Below are 18,584 nucleotides of genomic sequence, written 5' to 3' on the forward strand. Positions count from 1 at the left end.
CCCTTTCCTAACATCTAGTCTGAATCTCCCCTCTGCCAGTTTAAACCCGTTACTCCTCATCCTGTCATTAGAAGGCCTTGTCAATAGTGCCTCCTCAGCCTTCCTGTAGGTCCCCTTCAGATACTGGAAGGCCACTATAAGGTCTCCTGGAAGCCTTCTCTACTCCAGGCTGCAGAGCCCCAACTCTCATAGCCTATCCTTATAGCAGAGCTGCTGCAGCCCTCTGAGCATCTTGGTGGCTTTCTCTGGACTGGCTCCAAAAGTTCCATGTCCTTCTTGTGTTGAGGGCTCCAGAACTGCACCCAGGACTGCAGGTGGAGTCTGAGGAGAGCAGAGCAAAGGGGCAGAATCCCCTCCCTTGCCCTGCTGCCCACACTGCTCTTGCTGCAGCCCAGGGCAGAGTTCTCTCTGACTGTGCATTGTGTTGTGTTTATTTGCATTCCTTAATACCTGCTTGATTGCTTTTTAAGGAATACATCAGGATAAAGAGAGAGGCAAAGACGTTTTATAAATAGTTCTCACAACTCCCATTGCAAGTGATTTTAAACCTTTCTTGTGTTAACTACTTTCACAAGTGAAAGCAAGTATTTAATATTTTTGGTTGTGTGCTAGTTTGCCATTCAAATATAACTGTAGAAGATTTTTCAGTTCTGCTCGTAACCTCAGAAAACTGTGGCACTTCCTTTTCATGAAAAGAAATTTGAAACCAGCTCTTTACTTAGTCGCTGGGTTTTAGTTTGTTCAGACATGGATACAGTAGCACAAGGGAGGTTCTTCTGCCCCTGTGCTCAGCACTGATCAGGCCACAACTTGAGTGCTGTGTCCAGTTCTGGGCTCCTCCATTCAAGAGAGATGTTGAGGTGCTGGAAGGTGTCCAGAGAAAGGCAGCAAGGCTGGGGAGGGGCCTGAAGCACAGCCTTGTGAGGAGAGGCTGAGGGAGCTAGGGGTGTGCAGCCTGCAGCAGAGGAGGCTCAGGGCTGACCTCATTGCTGTCTACAACTACCTGAAGGTCATTGCTGTCTACAACTACCTGAAGGGAGACTGTGGCCAGGTGGGGTTGGGCTCTGCTGCCAGGCACCCAGCAACAGAACAAGGGGACACAGCCTCAAGCTGTTCCTGGGGAGGTCTAGGCTGGATGTGAGGAGGAAGTTCCTGGCAGAGAGAGTGATTTGCATTGGAATGGGCTGCCCAGGGAGGTGGTGGAATCGCTGTGCCTGGAGGTGTTCAAGAAAAGCCTTGGATGGGGCAATTAGTGCCATGGTCTGGTTGATTGGCCAGGGCTGGGTGCTAGGTTGGGCTGGATGATCTTGGAGGTCTCTTCCAACCTGGTTGATTCTAAGATCCACCAGGCGGTTTTAAACTGTGTCTTCCTTCTAAGTCATTCTTCCATTTGTTTACTAAACCAAGTGTGATGATCTTCTCTGGTTTAGAGCTGCAGACACGTGTTTTGAGTGTTTGATTTCCACCAATCTAATAGGCTGGGCTTAATGACTGATTCCTGGTTTTGCAGACACATTCCTTAACCCAGCGGAGGGCTGTACAGGGTCGAAGAAAACGATTCGATGTGTTATTAGCTGAGCACAAAAGCAAAACCAGGGAAAAGGAACTTCTTCGACATTCGGATCATCATCAGCAGATGCCTCCTCTCAGGGAACCACATCCCTCACCTACTAAAACTTCCCAGGAGCTGCACCAAAATTCTCATGGAGTTACTCTTACAGAAACAAAGCCTTTATTACCTAATAAACCCAAACCTCACCCCCCCAGTCTTCCAAGGTAAGGAAAATCTTCAGATTCAATGGTATGACTTTAGTGCTGGTGGCTTCTTCAGGTGGAGTTTGAAAGAGTGATACAGATCTGTTGGACAGTGCAGTGTTTTTGCTCTAGGCCCAATGACTGTCTGCCTTCAATTAGCAATTACACACTGAGCTGTTACTCCTAACAAGGAGGGTTTGGTGTTTGAAATAGTTAAAGCTGACTTGCATCACTGAGAGCAGTTCAGCAGTGACTGGGCAGTGCTGCTTTGCCAGGTGTACCAAACCTCCTGTCCTTAGAGGTGTTAGAAAACTGGAAAACAGCAGAAATCTGTTAATGCAGATTTCCTTCTGGCAGTAACTGTAAGGGCTTAAGCTTGGGGTATTTAACTACACTTGGTTCAATAACATCTTTACTGCTTGCCTTGTCCAGGCCTCCAGTCTGTCCAGCCCAGCACAGTGGAAATGCCCCTAGTGAGTCTCCTTCTGTCCATGAGTCCCTACACCCTCCCTTGCCTGCAGCTGAGCCAGCATCTCGGTTATCCAGTGATGAGGGAGAATGTGATGAAAAAGAAGAGCCTGTTGAAAAACTGGATTGTCATTATTCAGGTCATCATCCTCAACCAGCCGCTGTAGGTTTTGTGTTGGTTAGCCTTGCTCTCTCACTTCCTCTGAACTGAGAAACAAGTTCCTTTGGGGGTTTAAGGGTGGATTTCTATTGGGAGGGGGATTTCTTTTTCTTCCTAGATTTTGAGAGAATTATTTTGTTGCCTCATAGTGAAGGGTTTAACTGTAGCTGCACAGTAAATGTAGTAAAGAAATACAACCTGAAGGAAAGCAAAATGCCAAAACACCTAAGGTGAAATTGGTAACTGCTTTGAAGGGCTGTGGTTTTGGGATGAGAACACGTAGACACGAGATGTTCTTATCAGACTTTCACCCACACATCTTTTACTCAAGGTAGCAGTAAGGTGGTGTTTTATGACTTAAATCTTGACAAAAGCTTGTTAGTTGAACTAAAAACACAAGCTTTATTGTCTAGCCTGTATAGCAAATTATCTCCTTTAAAAAAAAAAAAACAACTAACTTAACCCAACCAAACAAAAGAAACCCCCAAAAAAACCCAACAGCAACCAAAACCAGACTGCAGACAGATAGCTGATAGCTCCCCAGAAGCTACATATGTACTAGTTTATTTATACTCATGTAGAAACACGTCCTACTGTCCTTCCCTGTTCGATCAGAGGGATTCGTGTTTGCCAAGTATGGGAGCATCAGGTGGGACAAAACGATCTTGGTATACCAAGGCCAAAAATCAGGAATAGTCTCTGGAGAGAATTGATTCTTTTTTTAAATGTATTTGACTTAAATACCTAACCCCACGTGAGTTTAGCAATATTTCTTTAGAGAGATGTGCCTTGCAAGTCGCAGAGTTGTTGCTGCAGGTAGGAAACCCCAATGAAAATCTGTCTTTTCAGTTTTGCACATTTGGTAGTCGGCAAGTTGGAAGAGGTTATTACGTGTTTGACAAGCGGTGGAACCACGTTCGATGTGCACTTGACAGCATGTTGGAGAAGCATCTGAATTCCCAGATGTGGAAGTGAGTAGCCCTGAAAGAGTTCTTATTCTTCTTGGTGTTTGTAGAAATACCCCGAGCCTGTGATTCTACCCAAAGAACAGCAATCTTGTGTTCAGATGAACAGGGTCAAAGGTTGGTCGTCTGTGCTTCACGTGTTTTGCAACAGTGGACTATTAATTTAGTCAAACAGTCCGGTGGCATTAATCAGCCTCAAGATGCAATCTCATTAATTGCAGTGCTGTCGTTGCACAGAATGGTAGCTACGTAGGTTTTTATTTGTTCATCTCTTCACCTGCAGGAAAATTCCTCCAGCATCTAGTAACACAGCATCGGTTCGTGCCCCACATCGGACAAACTCGGTGCCTGCTTCACAGTATGGTGTCAGTGCAGCAGGTTTCCTCCTGCCCGCCACGGTGATGTCGTCGCCAGCGTTGGTATCTCCTTCCTGTGTCTCTCTGACTAATAAATCGGTACCATCCCATGGAACGACACTAAACGCCAATCCTGCCGCTCTGGGCGCCGTGGATCCTGTCTGCAGTATGCAATCAAGACAAGTGTCTTCGTCCCCTTCAACACCTACAGTGCTTTCCTCTGTACCTTCACCTATGCCCAGCAAACCTCAGAAAATGAAATCCAGCAAATCTTTTAAACCCAAGGAATCTTCTGCTGGCAGTGGCACCTGTAACAGCACCGGCAGCGTCAGTAGCAGCGGCGGCTCAGGAAAGAAGCGCAAAAACAGTTCCGCACTGCTAGCACCTTCTCATTCCACAGAGTCCTTCAGAAAGAACTGCGTGGTGAACTCTGGAAACTCTGGGGCCTCTTATCACCCGTCGGTGACAGCTTCGTCCCACAGTGTTGGCCTCAACTGTATGACTAGCAAAGCTAACTCCGTTAGCCTCAAACATGACCAATCAGGGAGGGGTCCTCCGACTGGAAGCCCTGCAGAATCGATAAAGAGAATGAGTGTGATGATGAACAGCAGCGACTCCACGCTCTCCTTAGGGCCCTTTGTTCATCAGTCCAGCGAGCTGACTGTCAATTCACACAGCAGTTTTTCACATTCACATACTTCCCTAGACAAATTAATAGGAAAGAAAAGAAAGTGCTCACCTGGTTCAAGCAGCTTAAACAGCAGCAGCAACAGCAGCAAATCAAACAAAGTTGCCAAATTGACATCGGTGAACAATGTTCATGCAAAACACACTGGTGCAATCCCAGGGACACAAGGACTGATGAACAATTCTCTATTTCATCAGGTATGAAATTTTGTCTCTAACTAAGCTGATATGCACATACCTCTTCACACACAATCATAGAGTGGTGCAGATTGGACAGGACCTCTGGGGAGATCGTTCAGTCCAACCCCCCGCTGCTAAAGCAGGGTCACCCACTGCAGGTTGTCCGGGATCACAATGTCCAGGCAGGTTTGGTATCACTCCAGAGAAGGAGACTTCACAACTGCTCTGGGCAGCCTGGGCCAGGGCTCCAACATGCTCAAAGCAAAGAAGTTTTCCCTCATGTTGAGGCAGAATGTTCTGTGTTCCAGTTTGTGTCCATTGCTCCTCGTTCTATCACAGGGACACCATTGAAAAGAGACTAGCACCTTCCTGACATGCACCCGTTAGCTAAACATGCGGTGGTTAATGGCTGACTTCATTTGGAAGCACAGCGCCTGCTCCAGTCTGGCCATCCAGACACTGCAAAGGAACGACTCTGAGCCATTTTCACCACTCACTGCTCCAGGCAGCAGTAGAAGTGACCTAGATTGTACCTGCAGGCACTAGAAATTGCTCTCACGTGCCTCTATTACATGTGTTCTCCTAAATATTAGCCAATTCCAGATCTCATTCAAGAAAACATTGTCTTATTTGTCCACTGCTCATTTGAAGTGTTTTTATGTAGTACTTTTACACAAGATTTTTGTAATCACTCTGCTGAGGCGTAGCTTTTGGGTTTAAGCTAACCTTAAATAGGATGTTCCGAGTTCATTAGAAGTTGCCTGTGAATTGCTCTCCAATGAAATTCAGTCCTTGCATTTAAAAAACCCATAATTAAAGAAGTAAATCTTGCCAGCCAGCCATGCAGCTGAGCTGTGTCTCAGCCCGACTTCTTGTTTCTGTGTCAGTAATAAACATGCTGCAGAGTGGAAAGTAGCAATGCTGACAGCAGAGCTGCGATGCTGTGATGAAATAAGCCTATTATCCCAAGGTGTCATTGACTCACGTTGCAGTAATAACAAGATTGAATGTTATAAATGAGAGAGAAACAGTTTTAGTTAGGAAAGCAAACAGATCCTGGTGAGTTAGGATGAGAGATCAGTTAGAAATTGGTAACTCAGACTTAACACTGTGCAGATTAATGTGGAGGACCACTTGGAGGAGTCAAAGTAATTTCACATGGCTCAAGGAGAGGCTGGACATAGGGACTGAAAACCCTAGAAACCTTCTGTTTCCTCTGATGCTGGTAACCAGAAGTCTGTCTACCTAGAGAGCTTTGTCAGAATGGTTGCTTCATTTTCAGTTTCAGCCATAAAGGAAGATCTTTTGCTGTTGTGTTGTGCTTGCTGCAACAAAAACAAAACAGCAGTCAGATGGCTGAACTTATTTTTTGGGGCTTAGCTAATAGAGGCTCTTTCAGATGTGCAATACAAAGGAGAAGTGTAACTTGAGCGAGTTAAGGAAGGAAATCATCTCCAAAGCCATCCTAACTTTGAAGAGCTTTAGCGTGAGGATTGCCGAGTCTTGGAGATGCCAGGCACACGTTAGCGCTGTCGCGTTGTGCCCTGCTGATTCACTCCGACGTATGCTCTTGTTAACCAGACTGTCTTTTAAGGGCTTCTGCTGTGCCAGCCTGGCTCACTCATCCTTCTCTTTCTTTTGCTTGCTCAAAAGCCAAAGGCACGACCCTGATAGCCGAACGCGCCGTGGTGAGAAACGAACTGGACAATTTTCACTACAAGCAAAACCTCCATCTGGATTTCTGGACTCCAAGATGCCTTGAGTTTTCCCAACTTCCCATGGTCCTCAGGTGTGGAAATCTACTGGACTGTCACTTAAACAAGGAATTTCCCTGAAGCCATGTCTGTAGCAGCGACTATATTAGAAATGGACACTGGATGAAGTTCAGCCACATAATTGCTCTTATCAGTGTTAAGGGTGGTCTGGACTGTTTGCTACGAATCTGTGAGATTTTACTTACAGGAGTACATCATCTTGCCACTATTTGACATAGATTGGCTGGGCAAACAAATGTTTTCTGGGAGGAAACAAACGTTACTGTGGACTTATTTTTATACTGATGGTGTCTCTTATAGGTGATAGCTAACCAGACAGACACCTTCAACGGAGAGGACCCCACGACAAGGGGGAAAAAAAGATATGTGTGAGGCACAATGGAAAGAAACCCTCAAGAAGGGAATATGGCTTTAGTGTTTTTTATAGCAACGTTCCTTTAATGGAATATAAAAATAGCACAATTCAAAACAAAAATAGTTTGTGTTTTGCCCAGCCTTTTGCAAGTAATTTAGGATAAGAAGCTATCAGGAGTTTAAAAAACAACCACCACCAAACCCGACAAAACTAAACCCAGGAAAGGTTGCCTGAGGCTATCGCTCAGAAAGCAGGTGTTAAAATGTCATCCTTGCACGATACAAAAACCTATTTTCTATTCTTTGGAGTAAGATTTAATTGCAGAAGAAAATGGAAGTTGATTTTGTTTTTCAAAACAAGCCTAAACCCATCAACCAGACAAAGGCAAATGACCTCTAAAACTGTATGCCCAAAGAACATATTTATTGACCTATGCTGTATACCATGGGCCTTTGGTAGTTAAAGTAACAGCTGTATTGGTTAAACAAGGCTGGCTTTGCCTTCCAGCTTGTCAAACCAGCCCTTCTAAAACTATTTAAGGTATTGAAATCTTTTCTATAAAACACAGAAGTCAGTTTCTTTATGCCTTGTTTGTATACCTAAATTGTTACTGTTATGCTCTCAAAGAGCCAGTAAGAGAATTCTGTTATTTCCCTTCCCCTAATTCTGGAATAAAGGCCAGTTTGACAGCAGAGCTCAGCGTGGAGCACAGGTGTGTGCATCAGTCACCTCCCTCTCCCCAGGCTCTGTAGATAAAGGGGGCTTTACACAGTTCTGTACAGTCCAGTCAGGTTCCATGAAGTATTTTGTCTCTGGCTTCAAAACACCTCAAAAAGGAATTCTGCTAAAGGGCTTTGTTGTATTACCATTTGATTCGTTCTGGGTGTTTTGTTAAGTGTTTGGGGTTTTTTTCAATGTCAGGTGAAGTCTCAAAACTGATTCTTAAGGGGTTAAAGCGAAGGAAAACAAATTCCTGACCAATAAGATACTATTTTTTCTGCCTTAAAGGGGCACCAGCTATTGCTGAGAAGAGACAATCTGAGCCTGTCCAGTGGTTTGCATAGCCCAGCCTTCTCCCCAGTCCTGGTGGCAAGCAGTACATCAGGGAATCCAAAGCCACTCTAAGTAGCAGTTGCTTAGTTGTTTACTTAAGGATGCTTTCAGTTTAACCTGAACTTGCTACGAAATCAACACAAACAACAAGAAGCCTCTATGCAGACACTTTAGCTTTGAATCGATATGAAAGATCTCACTGAGCAAGCAACGTGCTAGAGATGCTTATTATGCAAACTTACAAACCACAAATAGACAACTTTTCAGGAACAAAAGGATTCATATCTAATCAGATGCCCTGCTGGAAGGATCGTTAGAACTGCCGTTGGTTTAATGCAAGGGCGACCAAAGTGAACACAAAAGAGAAAGGCAAAACGCGTTAAATCCTGCGCGTTTGGAGTGAACTCCACACTCCGACGAAGCCTCTGGGGCAGAGCTTCCACTTCAGGATAGCGTCAGTCACAAGTGCAATTTGACTGTTGCTAGTAGACACAAAGGTAAAGGAAACACGAATTTGGCAAGATTGAGCACTAGCGAATTTGCGAGCGATCTCTCCTCTGTCTTCTTGAAGGTTCTGTTGCTCTGAAAGCAGAATGGCAAATCGGTGTTCCTCTGGCAGCGTTCAGACAGTGAACTCCTGATCGCTGCTTTGTGCAGGGCCAGTGCCTGCAGCCACCTCTGCCGTGTGGGTTTAAGCCATTGGGACTAAAGAGTTAGAATCTGGTCAATTCTGTCTGCCCTTGAGCATATACATGCCTAAATGTTATGTTTTAGATCTCGGTTACAAGCAGAACATTGTTCCTGCAGCTTTTATTGTCATGTAGTTCTTACTGTAAATAGTTTAAGGAAGCTTAAAATTAATTTTTCCTTGCAAAAATTGAATTTGCAGTGGCTGGGTTGTTTCTAGACAGATTTTTGGTATTAATTTAAGAGATACAAGTTTTTTATAGTCTTTCCAACTTCTCCTTACGACTCCTGCAGTTTTCTTAGCCTAAAAAAAAAATAAAAATTGCTGCAATGAACAAAGAATTCTACAAGAAAAAAAAAAAAAGAAAAAAGGCAAAAAAAAAAAGGAAAAAAAAAAACCAACAGCATACTTTTGTATCTTTATTTTGGAATTTTTCTTGTTCTATTATAAATATTGAAGTATCCCTATTTCAGAAGACATATTTTGTTAATTGATTGTACATATTTAAATATGTATTTTTGCACAGGTCTTTTTTTCTTATATCCAGTTTTTGGTACAATTGAGATCATCTAGTATTTATTTATTAATTAATTAAAAAGAGAAAAAAAAAAAAAAAAAGAGAAAAAAAAATAGAGGCAAATACCTTTTTATAATTCGAAGTGGTTCACTGCCAAGCCAATAGTCAAAACATGCCTACTTTGCAACTAAGGGATGCCTCCGTGTTGTGAAAGCTGTGTCCCTTTTCGTGTCTGGGGAGCGGATACAGGCGAGCTACGGCCCCGCGTCCTGCGGCCAGCTTCTGAGGTGTGGGAACCCGAGGGCAGGCTTGGAGCCCGCCTGGGTGGAGATGGCTTTTGCTTCTCGGTTGCCTGATTCCCAGAAGACTACGTTTAGTGAAGTGACAACACTGCTTCTCTTCCCCCCCGTGTCGGTGTGCTTGTGCGTGCGTGCGCAGTCGTGTGGCTCTCTCGTGGTGAAAACTAACGGAAAAACTGAAAGTGCCTGATCTTAACTCGTTTTAGCTTGGACTGTTTAGACAGCTTCTCCTTAAAAGACTTGAATGTGCAGTTGACGTTGTTGGAGCTTGCTTTTTCCACCTAGGAATAGTACATGTCTGCTTACGGACATAGATATGGATGTGTGCGCGGGGGGGGGGGTGTACATATGCATGCACACGTGTGTGTGCACATATGCGTACACGTGTGTGTGTGCATATGCATGCACGTGTGTACACATGCACGTGTGTGTACATATGCATGCACATGTGTGTGTGCACATATGCGTACACGTGTGTGTGTGTGCATATGCATGCACGTGTGTACACATGCACGTGTGTGTACATATGCATGCACATGTGTGTACATATGCATGCACATTGTGTGTGCGTGCACATGTGTGTGCCCACATGCACTTGCATATATATATGCATGCACATGTGTGTACACATGCACGTGTGTGTACATATGCATGCACACATGTGTGTGCACATATGCGTACACGTGCGTGTGTGTGTGCATATGCATGCACATATGTGTACACATGCATGTGTGTGTACATATGCATGCACATGTGTGTGTGCGTGCACATGTGTGTGTCCACATGCACGTGCGTATATATATGCATGCACATGTGTGCACATGTACATGCACGTGTGTGTGTGCATTTATGCATGCACGTGTGTGTACAAATGTGTGTGTGTATACATATGCATGCACATGCATGTGTACACTTGCATGTGTGTATGCATATGTATGCACACGTGTGTACATATGCATGCACACATGTATGTACATATGTGTGCACATGTGTGTACACATGCACACGTGTGTGTGCACTTATGCATGCACGTGTGTGTACATATGCATGCACACGTGTGTATGTACATGTGCATGCACACATTTGTGTGTGTACATATGCATGCATGTGTGTGTACACATGCACATGTGTGTATACATATGCATGCACGTGTGTGTGTATAAATATGCATGCACATGTGTGTGTGTATATGTACATACACACATTTGTGTGTGTACATATGCATACACACGTGTGTGTACACATGCACACGTGTGTGGACACACAAAGGTATGCACATCCATATCTATGTGCTCTCTGAAATTAATGAGAGGGTCTGACAAAAGGAAGTGGTTGGTTCTGGTAACTTCTGTCAAAGCTTTTCATTAGAACACCTTGTGTTGGAACAATCCCATGGGTAACTCCGCGTTTAATGTGATGCCAAGGGTTTCAAACATGGTTTTAACCAGCAGTTTATTTAACTCTCTCATTTTGGGAAGAGGCTGGGGGGGGTGGGTATTAATAAATTAAGTCATTTAGGAAACATTCAATACAGTTGGTGTTGCAGGAAAGGAAACCAAGAAAAAGTACCTCCCTCTTAAGACCATTAGAAAATGATTCCCAAGTGACATTTCTAAGGCAATCGTCTTCCTGTAAGAGTTCTCTTGCCAAGGAATCTCTCTCTTGTCTTTCACTTGTTCTTGCTCTTGGAGGAGGGAATTAGGCTTAGAAAGATTCTTAAACGTTTTGCTGTTCAGCAGAAACTCATTTTTTACCTTTTTGTGCAAGACATTTTACGTTTTAAAAGAGAACTTTAAAACGAGCACTACATACTGTCAATGTGAATGTAGGCCTTGAAAGCATCTTGCTTGGTGTTGAGCCTGGTTCTAAAAGCAATCTCCTGTGTAAAAAAAACAAAAACAAAAACAAATGTGTGAATAGTTTGATAATTTGTATACATAATCAACAGCATCTGATCAGCTGAACTCTGCGTTGGCTGCTGTATAGTACATGAACAAATGTCACGGGATAGAAAAAAGAAAAAGAAGAAATTACTTTGGATATTTAAAAACAGAAAAAAAATAAATATATAGTCTATTTGTTTTGTAACAAGTTTCTGTAAATAAAATAATTTATACTATTTATAAGAAAAAAAAGAAAAGTTGTGCTTTGCTTCATGGAAAACAAACAAAAAAAAGATTAGTTTGTTGAACAAACATGTTACTAAACAAGGCAATAAAAATAGGACTTTTCAATAAATGAGGTTGGTTGCATGGAATGCATTATATGTTTCTGCTTCATTATAAAGTCGTTCACCATTAAAGGAAAACATGACCTGTGTCGGTGCCTATGTGAACTGATTTCAGAGGATTGGAGGTGCTCGAGTTCTGGCGCTGGACCTCAGCAGCAGGAGCAGCTCTAGAGCCAGCCCGGCAGCCCTGGCTCTGTACATCTGTCGCGGATGGGGGATTCTGCGACCTGCGCCGATTAGGTGGAGGGGAGAAATTAATTCATGTGAGAGAATATTGATTAAAAAATACATATTTATTCACTTCCAGTATTTCAACTCTCGCCACCCCCAACCACTGAACTTCAATATTACATTGTTCTTTACATGGTTATGAAGACATTAGCATAGAATCATAGAATCAACCAGGTTGGAAGAGACCTCCAAGCTCATCCAGTCCAACCTAGCACCCAGCCCTATCCAGTCAACTAGACCATGGCACTAAGTGCCTCATCCAGGCTTTTCTTGAACACGTCCAGGGACAGCGAATCCACCACCTCCCTGGGCAGCCCATTCCAATGGGAAATCACTCTCTCTGTGAAGAACTTCCTCCTATTATGGGAATATCTATCTACAGGAACTTATTAATAACCAGCAAACATTCAAACAGTTAACAGAGAGTTTTCCCTGCAGCTTAATGCCACCTGGGGTCTTACACTCTTTGCCCAGCAAAGCTGAGCTGAAAGCTGCTCTCTGCTCTATGGCAGAGGTAACAGAAATTACAGAGGCATTTAAGTATTTACTCACAATTCAGATGAATAAGAAATCACCCTCCAGAGCTACGTCATAGCCTATTGCAAGTGTCCAGTTCTTCAGGGTCTCTGCCTGTGAACTTTGAGGCTGGAATCCTCCGGTTTCAGGGGAAGTAAGAGTCTCTGGCCTTATGCTGCTGGCTCCTGCTGGCTGCTCTCTCCAGGGGTATGCAGGCAGGATCTCCGGGTACAGAGGCAGCTTTCTGTGCAGTCTGAGCACGGGTCTGATGCTGGCTAAAGGCAGGCATAGAGCTGCAAGGCAGTACGCAGGCAGGCAGGCAATATAGCGGAGCCGTAAGTGATGTGGGGCACGCTGCAGGTGAGCCTGTGCACCCCAATTTATTAACTGTGGGCCGAGAGTCAATGGTCTCACTGGCCACTGGAATGACCAATCAGGTTGGCAGTCAGCCCAACCTTACCATACTAGGCTAAACCCACAGGCCTGGACTCCAAACATGGGCATCACCTGGGCCCAGCACCAGGCAGGCACAAGCTGGGCATGTGGGGGCTTACACACTCAGGTGTCCTGGGCAAGTGACTTTATGGCCTCGGTCTGTTGTGCCTCTTTGTGCTCGTTTACCCCTGGTGCAGGCAGAGAGACATGTCCAGGCAGAGCAGGCATAAATAAGCCTGCTTTTGGGCCTGCAGGCCCTCCACAACAACATCATGCAGGATTTAGGTACCTGCTCTGGAGAGGTGCCTGTAGCAGCTGCACAGGGTTTTTCCTGGTGCTTAAGCTTCCCACTTCATTATAGTTTTCTAAGAGCAGCAGCTCTTACAGCCCCGAATGTGCTATGCTGAGTGGTCCAAATTATTGTGATTCCTCTCTTACTTCCCTTCCAAAAATCTCTCTTCTGTGTCTTCACAGTTTAAAGCTGCAGTGTGTGAATTCACAGAATCACAGAGTCCAACCTATCCCCCAACACCATCTTATTAACTAAACCATGGCCCTGAGTGCCTCATTTGCTTGCCTTTTAAACACCTCCGGGGTGGTGACTCTACCACCTCCCGGGGCAGCCCATTCGGATGCCAGTCACTCTTGCTGAGAAGTTCTTGCTACCATCCAGCCTGAATCAACAGGTGAAGTACTCTTGGAGGCTTTTCTCTGTGTGTGATGTGGGATTGGTGTGCAGTGGACAGCTGCTGAGGAGATTGTAGAAGTGTATCACAGCATCACAGTATCATCAGGGTTGGAAGAGGCCTCACAGATCATCAAGTCCAACCCTTTACCACAGAGCTCAAGGCCAGACCATGGCACCAAGTGCCACGTCCAGTCCTGCCTTGAACAGCTCCAGGGACGGCGACTCCACCACCTCCCCGGGCAGCCCATTCCAGTGCCCAATGACTCTCTCAGGGAAGAACTTTCTCCTCACCTCCAGCCTAAATCTCCCCTGGTGCAGCCTGAGGCTGTGTCCTCTTGTTCTGGTGCTGGCCACCTGAGAGAAGAGAGCAACCTCCTCCTGGCCACAACCTCCCCTCAGGCAGTTGTAGACAGCAATAAGGTCTCCCCTGAGCCTCCTCTTCTCCAGGCTAACCAATCCCAGCTCCCTCAGCCTCTCCTCGTAGGGCTGTGCTCAAGGCCTCTCCCCAGCCTCGTCGCCCTTCTCTGGACACGCTCAAGCATCTCAATGTCCCTCCTAAACTGGGGGGCCCAGAACTGAACACAGCACTCAAGGTGTGATCTAACCAGTGCAGAATATAGGGGCAGAATGACCTCCCTGCTCCTGCTGGCCACACCATTCCTGATGCAGGCCAGGATGCCACTGGCTCTCTTGGCCACCTGGGCACACTGCTGGCTCATGTTCAGGTGGGTATCAATCAGCACCCCCAGATCCCTCTCTGTCTGGCTGCTCTCAGCCACTCCGACCCCAGCCTGTATCTCTGCATGGGGTTGTTGTGGCCAAAGTGCAGCACCCTGCACTTGGAGCTATTGAAGCCATCCCCTTGGACTCTGCCCATCTGTCCAGGCGGTCAAGGTCCCGCTGCAGAGCCCTTTCTGCCCTCCAAAAAGTGGTAGAACTCCTGATAGTTGGGTAAGAATGCATGGGCACATCCATGGCACTGTGTCCTCAGTCAATACAGCCCATCCTCGCAAGCCCTCCTCTTTCCCAGGAGGAAAAGCAGCACAAAAAAACCCACAATAACAAACTTTTAGGTTGAGAGAGTTGAGGCAGAGTTGTACTGGAAATGCCACAGCGCACAGTTACCTGAGCCTGTTTGCAGATACCTGCAGGGAATGCAGAAGCAGCAGCAGAAGGCAGAGGTGAAGTGGCTCCCCCCCACCCCAAGCACACAACCCAGCCCAGCAGAAAAGAACCACAGCCCAAAAATCAGAAACTGGAAGCAGCAACCAGAAGCCTCTCGTGTTGCAATCTGAACTTCAAGCTCCAGGATACTTTGCTCCCACCAGCACTTCAACTTAAAGGCTGGCATGAGGCAGCATAGCATTGAATAGCAGCAGCTTCAGCTCCACCCATGCCACAGTGCTTCCTTTGGTCTCTCTTCATTCAGGTTGCTTCAGGCTTTACAGGGAGCAGGAATCCTGCGATCTGACATAGACATTGACGTGGGCAGCTATAAAAACATAGAATAAAGTTATGCCATGTCAGCTCAAGGCCTGACCACCCTGGACCCCTCAACATTCCCACTCTCTGGAAAAGAAGCGTGCACAGATTGGCTGTTTCTTGTTTCCACTTACAGCAAGTTTTCCTTAGTATTTAGCCTAAATGCTGTGAGATTTGAGTGGGGTTCAGGCAAGAAGGAGGTTCTGCTGTGCCCTTTTATAATGAGTGGTACTTATCCATTGGCCTCCTGTGTTGTCTCAAGGGGTTTGCTCCTTTTCTCATCTTCCTACAAACGTCTTTCCTACCCAAACCATTCTGTGATTCTCTGACTCCTCTGTTTGCCTCTTTTAGGGAAACTTTAAGCCTGGGACATTATAATTTTTAAGGCCTTTGGTTTGATCTGCCCCCAGAAGTTTTGGCTAGCCAGCGATGGCATTATTAGTGAGGTGGCCTTGGCTGTGTGCTTGTTGGGTCTTCCTAAAGCCACTTAGCCTTTCCTAACGTGCCTGTGAAGCACAGCTTCTCTTCCTGGCAACTGACTTCCATATTTTCACTTTTCTGGGGGTAGGAATGTCTAATTTCTGCTCTACCCTATAAGCTGTCGGCCTTGAAGGTGATTGTGCTGGGCTGTACCAGTGACAGCAGCAAGAAGCATGCAGGAGCCGAGCAGAGCTCTCAGCTTGGCTCCTCATTCAGTGACCCTGTCTGTGTCTGCTCCAGAACTGAAGGCTGAACTCTGCGCTCAGCTGCGTTTGTAGTAGGGTTTGGTGTCCTCTAAAACTACGAAGGTCAAGAGCTAGGGGAAAGTCACATTTGTCTTGCATGGCTCAAAGCTCCCCAAGGAACCTCGGAGCTGTGTGCGCTTGCAGTGTGTCCTCTCTGCTGTGCTGCTCTAGGCACCCTGCGGTGCAGTGCCAGGGAGCCCTGACCCCGGGACAGAGAGCAGAGCTGAGCCTTTGCTTATCCCAGTGACTCAATCAGCTCAGTGAAAGGGTTTGGCACCAAAAATGCCTTCTGACCAGGTGCTGGGCAGGGAGCGGTTTCTGTCGTGTCGCTGATTGTGCTGTATGGAGATAACTGCGGTTTATGCCCGGGAAGAGTCGCTTGGTGGCGGAGCTGGAGCCCGATACCGTCTGCCATGCACATCCAAACAGCGTGCGTGGGTCTGCGCTGGGGCATCGTGCCAGTGCAGCTGCTGGCATGTCCTCTGAACCCGAAGGTGGAGACACTGGGCTGAAAGGCAGAGACACTCGGCTTGGGCAGAAAAGCTCCCGGATCCCGGCCCTGCCCCCGCAGCATGTGCAGCGCTGAGGCAGGGCTGTGCCGCTGGCACGGTGCCCTCGCACCCGGCCGGCAGTGAGCGGCCCTGGCACTCGCTGCCGCTGTAAACTGAAGCGCTCTGTGGCCGCTGTTGCTTAAGGGCAGCTACCGAAACAACCAATACAAGGGCTTGGCACTGGCGTTATTGAAATGCAGATTCCTGTTGGGTCATTACCATCGCCTGCTGCTGCAGCAAACAACCCCACACGCGTGCCTCCTAGCACCCACCCTGGGCTCCGCATGGCACCGAGTGCTTTTCCCAGGGCCCAGGCTGGCTCAGGGCTGTGCTAGCTGCTGGATTTGTTCCTAACATGCAGCATGGGATCTTTGTCACCAAAAATCTACCTAAGATTGGGTTTGGGTTTGGGTTTTGGGTGGTTTTTTTTTTCCCCCCCCCCCGGCCCATCGAATTTCAGGAGGATCTTGAACAAACCTTTTCTGGAGTTGCTCAAACTAACCTGGCTGTAAACATTTCGTTACAAAGGATGAAAACTGCCCTGGGAACGGCACTCAAAAAGCTTTGTCCGAGCCCATGAGAAACGCCTGGAGTTAACACCCGCACCCAGGGTCACAAAAGCTTTTCCCCAGCGGCAGCAGCAGGGACGCTGCATTGCTGCTCGGTTTATTGGGTGCTCTCTGACAGTGCTGGAAGATTTCTCTGTCCATTTTGCAGCTGAGCTCCCTTCACCTGCATCCCTTCCGTCTACAACTGGTGACTTCTTCCAGTAGCAAGTTCCTTGCCTCTTGCCTGCAGGGTCTCAACCTCGGGACTCACGTTCAGTGAGAGAGGAAGCAGAGCTGCTGGCAGGTCAGCAGAGGCAAGTCAGCTGAAGAATGTTTGCACACAAGCTAGATTTTAACTCCTTTGTAGCAGAGCTTTACTGGCAAATCCTCCCACGTTCTATCTCCTGTCTCTCCTTCTGCCACCTCACACCACAGGGGCAGTGAAGGTGCTGCAGAGCGAGGCTGCCCTCTGCGCCCGATTCTGGCTACCTTGTGAGTATGTAGTCAGCCTTCCAGGGTGGGCTCAGTTCAAGGAACTGCAGAGGCTTAAATTAGGAGAGAAAATGTACAGCTTTGGCATGTGGCCTATAAATCCATGGGAAGCTGTCAAGACTGAGGCATGAACGGCTGTGTTGGGAGTGCCACTCACCAGCAGAGTTAAGTAAATGGAACTCAGGAGAGAGGGCCCTGGGGGTGCTGGTCAACAGCCCACTGAACGTGAGCCAGCAGTGTGCCCAGGTGGGCAGGAGAGCCAATGGCAGCCTGGCCTGCACCAGGAACAGTGTGGCCAGGAGGACCAGGGAAGTCATTCTTCCCCTCTAGTCAGCACTGGTCAGGCCACACCTTGAGTGCTGTTCTGGGCACCTCCATTCAAGAGAGATGTTGAGGTGCTGGAAGGTGTTGAGAGAAGGGCAGCAAGGCTGGGGAGGGGCTTGGAGCACAGCCCTGTGAGGAGAGGCTGTGGGAGCTGGGGGTGTGCAGCCTGCAGAAGAGAAGGCTCAGAGCAGACCTCATTGCTGTCTACAGGTGGGGTTGGGCTCTCTCCCAGACACCCAGGGATGGAACAAGGGGAAACAGTCTCAAGCTGTGCCAGGGCAGGTTCAGGCTGGATGTTAGGAGGAAGCTGTTGTCAGAGAGAGTGATTGGCATTGGAATGGGTTGCCCAGGGAAGTGGTGGAGTCAGTCCCTGGAGGTGTTGAAAAGGAGGTTGGATGAGGCACTTAGTGCCATGGGTTAGCTAATTAGAAGGGTTAAGTGATAGAATTATAGAATCAGTGAGTGTTGGAAGGGACCACAAGGATCATCTAGTTCCAACCTCCCTGCCATGGGCAGGGACACTCTATCCTCGATCAGGATAGGTTGGACTCAATGATCCTAGAGGCCTCTTCCACCCCTGGTTAATTCTGTGGTTCTGTGAAATAAACCAAAGGTTGAACTGACAACCACAGGACAGTTACCATAAAGGTAACTTCAGGTTGCTTCAGGGTTTAAAGCAAGCAGGAATCCTATTCCTTCTGATCTGACATTGAAATTGAAGTGGGCAGCTAAAAAACCACCATAGAATAGAAAAAAATGAGCCCTGTCAGCTCAAGGCCTAACCACCCTGGACCCCTCAGCACTGCTACTGTTTGGAGAAGAACCACACACAGATTGGCTGTTTCTTGCTGCCAGGAGAGCAACGTCAGTCACTGCTCTGGCTATGCTCTGTGCACCTCGCTGCGGGCCTGAGGAGCTACAGATGTCCAGAACTGTATCCCTTGGACTGCCAGGCCTGGGCTCAGAAAGCTTTGTCATGAATCCCTGCAGGGTCCTCCCAGCTCCTCCTCTGCAGGACAGAGGCTGAGATCAGAAAATGAGCAAGGCAAGCCAGGATGTCTAAAGGACGTCTCTGCTCTCTGGGAAGGCACTTCTTTTTGAGTG

The 18,584-nt window shown here is 47.0% G+C and overlaps 1 protein-coding gene across 7 annotated transcripts in view; it reads left to right on the forward strand.

The window, feature by feature from the left end:
- Positions 1–9,608, forward strand: part of ATXN7 (ataxin 7) — a 198,002-nt gene extending 188,394 nt beyond the window's left edge. For all 7 annotated transcript variants that reach the window (XM_064156998.1, XM_064156997.1, XM_064156999.1 and 4 more), the window contains 5 exons: positions 1,511–1,776; positions 2,188–2,386; positions 3,233–3,354; positions 3,632–4,589; positions 6,225–9,608. In XM_064156998.1, the coding sequence (XP_064013068.1) occupies positions 1,511–1,776; positions 2,188–2,386; positions 3,233–3,354; positions 3,632–4,589; positions 6,225–6,242 (1,563 nt within the window). In that variant the 3' untranslated portion in view covers positions 6,243–9,608. The remainder of the gene's footprint in view (positions 1–1,510; positions 1,777–2,187; positions 2,387–3,232; positions 3,355–3,631; positions 4,590–6,224) is intronic.
- Positions 9,609–18,584: the final 8,976 nt, after the last annotated feature.

The sequence above is a fragment of the Pogoniulus pusillus genome, chromosome 16, assembly GCF_015220805.1.
Source record: "Pogoniulus pusillus isolate bPogPus1 chromosome 16, bPogPus1.pri, whole genome shotgun sequence".
In the NCBI taxonomy this organism is placed as follows: Eukaryota; Metazoa; Chordata; class Aves; order Piciformes; family Lybiidae; genus Pogoniulus; species Pogoniulus pusillus.